This window comes from Protopterus annectens, chromosome 8.part0 (genome assembly GCF_019279795.1).
Source record: "Protopterus annectens isolate FY-2018-M chromosome 8.part0, PAN1.0, whole genome shotgun sequence".
Classification (NCBI taxonomy): domain Eukaryota; kingdom Metazoa; phylum Chordata; order Ceratodontiformes; family Protopteridae; genus Protopterus; species Protopterus annectens.
The window spans coordinates 1,436,306,330-1,436,316,572 of NC_056741.1; the positions used below are offsets into that span (position 1 = coordinate 1,436,306,330).

General features: G+C 45.4%; 1 protein-coding gene across 1 annotated transcript in view; it reads left to right on the forward strand.

Moving 5' to 3' along the window:
* Positions 1–9,588, forward strand: part of SORL1 (sortilin related receptor 1) — a 5,131,225-nt gene extending 5,121,637 nt beyond the window's left edge. The window contains exon 48 of the mRNA XM_044081038.1: positions 8,192–9,588. Coding sequence (XP_043936973.1) covers positions 8,192–8,259 — 68 coding nt within the window. The 3' untranslated portion in view covers positions 8,260–9,588. The remainder of the gene's footprint in view (positions 1–8,191) is intronic.
* Positions 9,589–10,243: the final 655 nt, after the last annotated feature.

Consider the following 10,243-nt stretch of genomic DNA (forward strand, 5'->3'; position numbering starts at 1 on the left):
GGGGCCTGTGTGTTTGTGTAGTTAACCTTTTACTTTTAAGTATGGATGAGGCCCCAAAAGCCATTTTTTCGAAATGTACAGAGTGTGGCCATAAGCTCTCCCCGGCTGATGGCCACACTCGGTGCGTTCGGTGCCTTGGGGTTGAACACCTCTCCTCAGGCTGTACCATTTGTGCAGCGTTCAACCCCAGGGCACTGAAAGAGCGGAGGTCGAAGCTGGTCTTGGCGGGACTTTTACCCCCGGACTCAGCTCCGGCAGCTCCACCACAACCTGTGGTTGCTGCCATTCCTGCCCCCCTTCCTCCGTCCGGGACTCAAACTCCCACTAAAGCGTCGGAGGACAGGGAGGCCAGGGAGGCCAGGAGGGAGAAACGGAGGGTGAAGCACCACAAGCGGCGGGCCGAGACCTCCGTTTCGGCCCCGCCAGCTAAGCAGGCTTCTCCCTCCACTGCTTCTAGGTCTCCTCCTCCTCGGCTCCGATCCCCTTGTTTCTCCCCGGGGCCCGAGGAGGAGGAGGCCCGACCTCCATCGAGGTCATCGAGGCGGCATTCCAGGCCTGCCTCGGTGACCTCTTCGAGATCTACTTTTAGTATGTCCGATGCAGACTTGGACCGGATGATGCGAAGGTTCATCCAGGCCCAGCTGCAGATGGGAGTGCTCTTGCCTCCCCCCCTTCGGGGGGGAGCTCGACACCTTTTTTCCACCCTATTGCTCCTTCTCCGACCCGCTATCCGGGTTCGGAGTGTTCAGAGCTGAGCAGTGTTGGAGCCGGGGGTGGGTCGGCGCCGACAGTACTCGGTACTTCGGATCCGACCCTGCCCTCAAGCCTGTCGGATCCGACCTCTCGGAGCCGTGGCCCGAGCTTCGGATCCGAGGGATTCACTGTGCCTTCGGCTCCGTCCAGGTCGGAGCGCACTGGTCCTTCGGATCCGATGGTCTCGGCGCCAGTTCTGATCCCTTCATCGGATCCGAGTGGGAGCCAACTTTCGGGTCCAAGAGAGAGTGGTTCTCCCTCGGCCTTCGATGTTGAGGAGAGGGCTCTGTTGAGAGCATCCGGGCCCCCGGTCCTTGTTTCGGCTCCTCCCTGCACTCCCTCTCTGCTGGGCCAGGCTTCCATCACCCGGCCAAAGGGACAGCCTGCTTCAATGTCACAGATGGTTCCATTGGAACAAGATGTTGCTGGCGAGGCCTCCTCGGACAACCCCCCCGAGGAAGTGCCCCACAAGCATAAGTGCAAGAGGAGGCACGTGGACTCCCCTGAGTCCTTAACCAAGGACACGGACTTGGAAGAAGGGGAAGGCTCCCCAAGATCACCCCCTGAGGATGTCTCCTTTGGAGACATCATGGAGATGCTGAGGATCAGAGGTGGGTGGTCTGCCCCCAAGTCTTCCTCCGACGAGTTCGTGTTTCTGGAGGCATTCGAAGCAGGCCTGTCTACCTCTTGGGTGTCCCCTCCGGCCGACCCCCTGGTGGACCTCATTACCACCAGGGCGTGGAAGGATACGGACACCGTGGAGCCAATACCAAAACGCCCGGACAAAATACTTAGCCCCCCCTCAGACCGATCACACTGGAGTAAGGGCCCCCCCGTAGATGCCATGTTGACGGCGGCAACCACGAAGAGGGAATTGGCTCAGGAGAGCCCCTCAGTCCATCCACCGAGCAAGGAGTCCCGCTCGATGGACCGCTTAGTGAAGCAAGTTTTTAGTTCAGCGACCTTCTCGGTAAGGTCTCTGAACTATATGGCACATGTCATCAAGATGCAGCGGGATCTTATCAAAGAATACGCTGCCTCCTCTCCTGAGTCCATGTCGGCGGATGACAAGCAATTGTACTCCACCCGAATGGCCACTCTGAGATCAATTTCTAATATCTCTATGCAGCTATTGTCCCACGCCACAGAGGGAGCCGCTAGGGCTAGCGAAGTAGGCCTAGTCATGAGACGTCAGGCCTGGCTCCGTCATTGTGACTTTGCGGAGCCTTTTAAAGCGTCCTTTGCGAACGCCCCTTTTGATTGTTCTGCCCTGTTTGGCAAAACGGTTCGCGAGACACTTGTCCAGAGCGAGAAGGACGGGAAGACGTTGTCTGCCATCGGAGTCCGCTTCTCTGCTCCCCAGCGGTCCTTTTCGAAGAACCAAAAAGGTCAGAAGAAGATGTGGTTCCGGAAATCGCAACATTCCCAACCCGCTCCGGACAACCAGTCCTACCGTGGCAGAGGAGGACAGGGAGGATACGCCGCCCCAGTGGCAGAGGGGCTTCGAGAAACTTTGGGTCCAGAGAACCTTTCTCTGAGCGGCCCGCGCAGCAGCCCTGAAGGGTTGCCCGGCTGCTCCACTCGGGAGGCAGTCGGGGGGCGCTTCTCGGAGCACCTAGCGGCATGGGAGTCCATCACTACAGACCGCTGGGTGCTTCACATTATATCCAGAGGGTACAAAATACCATTACTCCATGTCCCCAAACTCAAAAACCTCCCCGATGTACCACCAGACCAGAGGGAGGCCGCAGCTGCAGAAATTCAGCAGCTGCTAAGAAAAAGAGCCATCCAGCCCGTCCCCCAAGACCAGCTCGGATTAGGGTTCTACTCCAGGTTCTTTTTGGTGCCAAAAAAGACGGGGGACTTGAGACCGATTCTAGACCTTTCCCGCTTGAACCTGTCAGTAACCAAGGAAAAATTCCGAATGGTCACTCTTCAATCTATTCTCCCCCTTTTAAGGGAAAACCATTGGATGTGCTCTATAGACCTCAAGGATGCGTACTACCACATTCTAATGGACAGACAATCCAGGAGGTTCCTCCACTTCCGGCTGGGAGCCAGTCACTATCAGTTCAGGGTCCTTCCCTTTGGCCTCACCACAGCCCCCAGGGTGTTCACCAAGGTATTAGCAGTAATTACGGCCCACCTGAGACTCCAGGGAATACAGGTCTTTCCGTACCTGGACGACTGGCTCCTGACCGCCGCAACAAGGCATCTACTTTGCTCAGCCAGAGACTTCTTTCTCCGCCTAGCCCCACAGTTAGGCATTACCATCAATGTCGACAAATCTCTTCTGGCCCCAACACAAGTCATAGAATTCATAGGTGCCAGAATAAACACCAGAGAGCTACGAGCCTTCCTAACCTCCGAGAGAATCCGGAATTTGCAACTCCATGTGCGGGCTATCCTCCAATCAGAGACTTCTCCAGCGGAATTGGTCTTGAGGGCACTAGGCTCCATGGCCGCAGCGATTACGCTTCTTCCATGCGCCCGTCTGAACATGCGGGTACTGCAATGGACACTTCTAGTGCAATGGTCCTTTCTATCCCTTCCTCTTCACCACCCCATTGCTATCAGCAAGGCTTGCAGGAGGGCTCTATTATGGTGGCTCCAAGCCTCGGACCTCCATACGGGCCGTCCCTTCTGCACCTCTCCCCCTCTCGCCACGGCGACCACGGACGCCTCCCGCCTCGGGGGGGGGGGGCATTATTCAGGCAGGGACAGTCCAAGGCACGTGGAACAACACAGAGACCTCCCTGCATATCAACGTTCTGGAGATGAGAGCGGTGCTGTTCGCGTTGCAAGCACTTCAGGATCTCCTCCCCATAGGAACGATTGCGATTCAGTCAGACAACATGTCGGTTGTCTGGTACATCAACAAACAGGGGGGAACCAGATCTTACCCCCTATGCCGCGAAGCCATGAGAGTATGGGAATGGGCGATCTCCACCAACCGCTTTCTCATTGCATCGCACATTCCGGGACGGACCAACATCCTGGCGGACAAGCTCAGTCGCACCCTTCTTACCCCGTACGAGTGGTCTCTCAATCCACTAGTAGCGAAGCAGATATTCACAATATGGGGGCAACCCTGCTGCGATCTTTTTGCGTCTCCATCAAACACCAAATGCGACAATTTCTTTGCTCTAATCCCCCCTCCAGGGGAAACTCCAAGAGACGCTCTTGTGCATGCTTGGCCACCCGGTCTACTTTATGCCTATCCTCCGCTACCCCTGATGCTGCAACTCTTACAGAAAGCCTCACGGTTGGGGAGCAGGATGATCCTCATTGCCCCATTCTGGCCTCGGCAAATTTGGTTCCCTTACCTGTGGTCTCACCTTGTGAATCCTCCTTGGATTCTAGATCCCACTCCGGATCTCATCTCCCATCCGTCGAACTTACCGACCCCAAACCTGGGCAATCTGAAACTGACAGCTTGGTTGCTCCAGTTCCACTCCTAGTTAGGACTCCCGGTATCTGTTCACCAGTCAAAGCCATCCTTGTGGCAGCGCATAAGCCTTCCACCAGGAAAGTGTACCGCAGTAAATGGAAACGTTTTTCCATCTGGGCAGAGCATCATGATCTAGATCCCTTTACGGCTCCTCTTCCGTCTATATTAGACTTCCTAACCGAGCTCTTTCAGGAAGGCGCTAGTTATTCAACTGTCAAAGTGCAATTGGCAGCCATATCACATTACCATGTGGGACATGATACAGGGCCTTTGATGTCAGCCAAGTTGTGTAAAACCTTTCTCAAGGACACCTTCTTACTTAGACCCCCTATAAAGGAAGCCATACCACCATGGGATCTTGCACTAGTTCTTCAAGCCTTGACTGCTCCACCTTTTGAACCCGCTGCTTCAGTAGATCTCAAATTCCTGTCTTGGAAAACAGCATTCCTTGTAGCCATCACTTCAGCAAAGAGAGTTTCGGAGCTTCAAGCTCTTTCTGTGAAGCCTCCTTATTTGATCTTTCACCCAGACAGAGTGTACCTCAAGATCAATCCCTCCTTTCTTCCCAAGATAGCATCAGAAGCCAACATAAATCAATCCATAAATTTACTGGTTTTCTTCCCTAAATATCAGAATAAGGGAGAGTACACGCTGCACTCATTAGATGTTCATAGGCAGCTTCGCTTTTATACTCATAGAACAGCTGGCCATAGGCAATCCGACCAGCTGTTTGTTTCCTTTGCCAAATTTAATTTGGGGAAAGCAATTTCAAAAGTATCTTTATCACGCTGGATTTCTCAATGTATCCTATTGGCGTATCAAGTCTCTGGGAGACCCGCACCAGAAGGCTACTACTAGCCTTATCTTATATTTATTTGGTGCTCATTCCACCCGCTCCATTTCTACTTCTGCGGCCTTCAAGTCTAGAGTTCCATTGGATGATATTTGTTCGGCAGCCACTTGGGCTTCATCTCATACCTTTATTAACCACTACAAACTGGACGTGATTTCTAGAGGGAGAGCATCCTTTGGCTCTGCGGTGCTTCGCAATATCCTTCCATGATGGCCACCCAAGGTGCAGGTAGCTGGGGACTCTGTCCCACAGGTTAGTGACAAATGAACTCCCTACTTCAGATTTAGAAGTTATGTACTCACCATAACGTTCCATCTGAGTAGGTAGCTTCATTTGTCTGCAACCATCCCCCCCTCCTTCCCCCGGCCTTCTTCGGATCTTTTTGTAGTTGAATACCCATTTTTTTGGGTAAATATTGAGGGGCAAATTCGATCTGAGGTCATGGAGGGTTAGCAGGGGATTATGGGTGAAGGGAGGAGCTAGGAGCTTGGATCCATTAGCTTGAAACAAGTTGCCGGCTCAGATCCGATATCGGATCCAAGACCCACAGGTTGCAGACAAATGAAGCTACCTACTCAGATGGAACGTTATGGTGAGTACATAACTTCTAATTCACTCTACTTTTGCCAGAAAGTCTGCATTTACAGCATTTTTATTGCTTTTCATATGCAGCTTTTCCCATATATGTTGTACCATACATTTACAGATAAGCTTCTCCAGCACCTCAAGAAGTCCCTTTCATTCTCACATTTTTATCCATAAAGGCTACCTAAATTACATTCCCCTTACCCCTTTGCAAACCAGCAGCTAGTTAGATAGTATCTAAACCGGTTGAGTATTTCCTCCTAATTATGTCAAATGATAGCTGAAATACTGTAACTGTAAATATGTACATAGTATCACATTATAACTATGTAAACAGCATTTCTTTGATTGTGAGTAACACTTTTCTGTTCATTGCAGTGGTAGTGTTTGCATACTACTAGCCCTATCTTATATTTAATAAGATACGTACAAAAAGTTTCTGTAATATGTGCTGACTTTGTTAGTACTGTATTTTCTGTTCATTGTAAACTCTATAACTTCAAATTTTCCTTTTAGCAGTATGCCCTGTTGTCAACTTTAAACTATGTTTTCAGTATCTAAAATGTTTTATTAATGTTTTTTATTTATGCCTAAGTGTTCAGATCATGGCTGAAAAGGGTCCTTACGTCACACCACCCACAACATTAAAAAAAATTGATCAATAAATATATGTTGTAGTACTTCCTGTGGAACACTACAGCTGTTAAAAGCTTTAAGCTTCAACTCAAGGGCCTTCAGAGCAGTCCAGCCATAGTGGTATATGTGTCTTCTTAATCTGACTATTCATAAAATTAGGTATTGCTGTTTTTGGGACTTGGGCTTTTGGGAAAGTACTGTAGAAAACACTTAGCCAAGTATAAGTTCATAGTAGGTTAATGACCACCAGCGGCTTTCTAAACTTATCTGTGCAGCCTAGCTCTGTGCATGTGTCCGTGTGTGTCTTGGGTAGTTACTAGGAGCGGATATGTTAGAAAGTTTCTGGAGGTTATTAGGATATGTTAATTTGGGTGCTTCTGCCTGCCTCTGTCTAAGACCTAAGATGAATTTCCAATTTCCCACCCATTGGTCAAGGTTGCACTTAAATAGAATTAGGAATAGGTTCTGCTTCACATGAACAGGTACTCTGTTACAGAGCATGGGTATCCTCTGAGAGTCGTATCTTTATCACCAGCATGTCATATTTATATCATAAAACTTAAATCCTTGAATCTAGTGGTCCTGATGCGGTTTGTTTTGGTGATGTGCAGAAGGTCCATCAGAGATGGATCTGAAGATGGCTTGTATGCCAGTCTTAGATAGCCTTTCAGGTGTAGGAGATGGAGTATAGGCAGAGGGCTTTAAGGTGATCCATTTGGGGGGGGTTAATGCTCTCCTATATTGGTGAGTATCCAGTCCAGTGTGTTTGAACCTTTGGTGGGTGTGCGCACTGTCTGGTAAAGTCCAGGATGCATTGTACCTGCGAGTATGAGGCAGTGTTTTTCCAGGTTATAGAGGGGGTAGTAAAAGTCCCATCAATAAGAGTATTTGGTTTAATGGTGAGTTTCTCCAGTAGGTTTAGGTATGAGCTATAGGATTCTAGGGACATAGAGGGAGACCTGTAGCCTGTTAGGATATGGTATGGTACTTTGTCTTTGTTGATTTGCACGTGGATAAATTCCAGGACAATGTCCTGTTTAACCAATGTAGAGTTGCTTGTTGCTAATATAGATTGAAGCTCCACCACAATGTGTCCCTGTCTTCTGTGGCTGATGATCTAAATGTGGGGAAGGCACTGAAGCCTTGCACTGCCAGAGTACTTCCTGCAGATTTAAACCAAATCTGTGTAATGGCACAGATGTCTGTATTCTCCAGAGTGAGGAGAGCTTGTAGGGTGTGGAGTTTTTTGTTTAGGCTCCTAACATTGAACAGTAACATCTTTAGCTTTTATTGGGTTTTATTTGCTGTGTCAGTAGATTTGTCAATTTGGCATTGCCTAAAGAAGAGTCTTAGAGGGTGGATAAAGTTTTAGAAGGTATTTGGAAGTGAAGGGGAGACAGGGGGGAGACCATCCTTTACAAAACAACTTGGCCTGTTAGCCATGTCTTCCCATGCTGACAAATATTGAATCACCCCAGAAAGATGCCAGGAACTAAGCCAATTATTGAAGTCAGTCATCTTTTGTTCATACTGTGGCATCATCCTTGGTGAAGATGGTGTGCTGCTCATTACAAGACACATACCTGTCAGACCATACACTCAGAGAGATCAGCAATGTCTTTTTTACATTTCCAAACACAATTGGTAGAGTCTCTAGATTAAGCGTTGGCTTGTGATATAAAGAACATTGTAAGGGAAATAGTCGTCTTTGGCTTGGGTGGTACAATTAAGTATTATTTTTGTGTATTTGTTAGCTGTTTATTTTGTCATCTTAACAGTAAGGACTTATGGATACAGAGCTAACACACATTGCTACTCCATTTCAAATATGGGTAACTGTTTTTAATACCAAGTCATGTTTTTTGAAATGGGTTTTCATGTGTATTTAGTAATTTTCATTTTTTGTTTTTCAGGAGATGATGATGATGATGACCCATTGATAACTGGGTTTTCAGACGATGTGCCCATGGTGATTGCATAATTGCTGTAAACCAAACTCTGTAAATATTATTTGAAAAAAGATGGTGAAAAACGTTTTATTTAAAAATGCACTTTTCTGAGTTGCAATATGTTATTTTTATATGGGCCAAATAGTAGAGTTTATAGGAATCAACTGTGAAAAGCAAGTCAGAGTATTTTAATATAAAAAAAAGTTTGATTTTTTTTTTTTTAAACTCTAGTCTTAAATGGCTGGGCATGCTTCTACACATTTAATGTAATTGACTTACACTTAATGTAATGCCATATGTGTGTACACATTGCAAAATTAGTTTTTCCTCTAAGCTGTGTAACAAGAATTAGGTTGTCAGTGTTTTCTTATGATCCATAAATTGTTTCAAAATGGAATTTTCTAAGGCAGTTATTATCTTTCATTAACTGTCATTGGTCTGAATCCCCCTGATTCTTTATATATGAAGTATGCTTAATGCCATTATGTTTCTTCCAAATTCAGCTTATTGGTCTACTCATAATTGTGTTTATGAGATCTTAAATCTGTTACTTTGAAAGAGAATCTAATGTCACATAGCATTAGGACTTCAGCAGTTTGGGAACAGCCAGAAGGGAAGACTAAGCCTAAATTTTGGGCCATTTTTTCAGATTATCCTTGATAAGAGAAGAATTGTTGTGCAAATATGAAAAAAATAGTAATGAAATGACGAAATATGTCTAGGTAGTATTTTAAAATGTTCTCTTTAATACAAATTGCAGTATTTATATATATATATATATATATATATATATATATATATATATATATATATATAGATAGATAGAGAGAGAGATCGTTTTCAGAATGGGTACATGACATAACTCTTAAAATTGAAAGTAAAGATAAAAGACTGGTGTCAACCTATAGTCATTCTCTGAAATGCTGAAAAAAATCTGGAAAGGAAACATTATTGTCAATCAAAAGCAACTTATCAAGGGCAATTTGTATGAACTTTATTTTGTAGTGTGTAAGTATGTAGGTACATGCTCCACCTTTTCTTTTACTTGATTATGGCGGTACTTGGATTTCCAGTAAATCAAGTATCTGTCACAAAACTTTTGCATTTTTGAAGTCAGAACATTTTAGTAGTCAAGGTTTAGGAGGTTGCTGAGGAACTTCTCCTTCACAAAGATCTGTTAAATGCAACACATTTTAAAATTAATGTTTAAATTCTTTAAATAATCTATTTTATAAACATGGACATTGTCCACCTTAGTATATGTCTGTTTCCCTTTCAGAATCTGCATGGAAATGTTTTATTTTTATTGTCGTGTTCTTTCTTTAAAGAATTGTAATTATTAAACTTGTATCTTAAAGATGCTTTCTTCTTCTTTGCATGTTCTTCGCTCAGAGTTTTGGCGGGTTTTAATCAGAGATGAGTTCTACAAAATAAATTAAGGTATCCTGATAATAGGGATTTTTTTTCAAGATACTAGCATTCTGTCACTAGGCACAAACATGTCAGAAAACTCCATGTTGGAATATTTCATTCTTTTGTTTTTTGTAATTCAGTTTATTATGGCTTGAGATTTTTATGATTTAATTTCATGCCATGGACCCCATCAGAGCACTGTATTATTAGTGTGCATGAAAAAAACATTGTTTTATCCCACCTGCAGAACTACATTTTTTTCTGAGTTTCCTTACATAAAGCGAACATTTTTTTCTACTTATATGCTGATGGCATACTTAAAGAAGTGTTGAAGCAGTAATTAAATGTGCCTCATTTATTCAGTTGGCCGTATCACCAATGTTCGGGTCTGATTTTTCAGGTTATGGAATCAAGTGGGGTAATATACCCATCCCTGTTTTTGTTAACATTTCTTCTATTTGCTTCAACTTAATCACTAAAAACAAAGATTAGATTTCCAAAGTGGAAAATAGGTATGTAGCAGTAAACCGATTTTTGTAGTCTTGTTAAAGGATCAAGGACTGTGCTGTGTGCCCACATTGTCATGAGCCATTGTAAATGGTA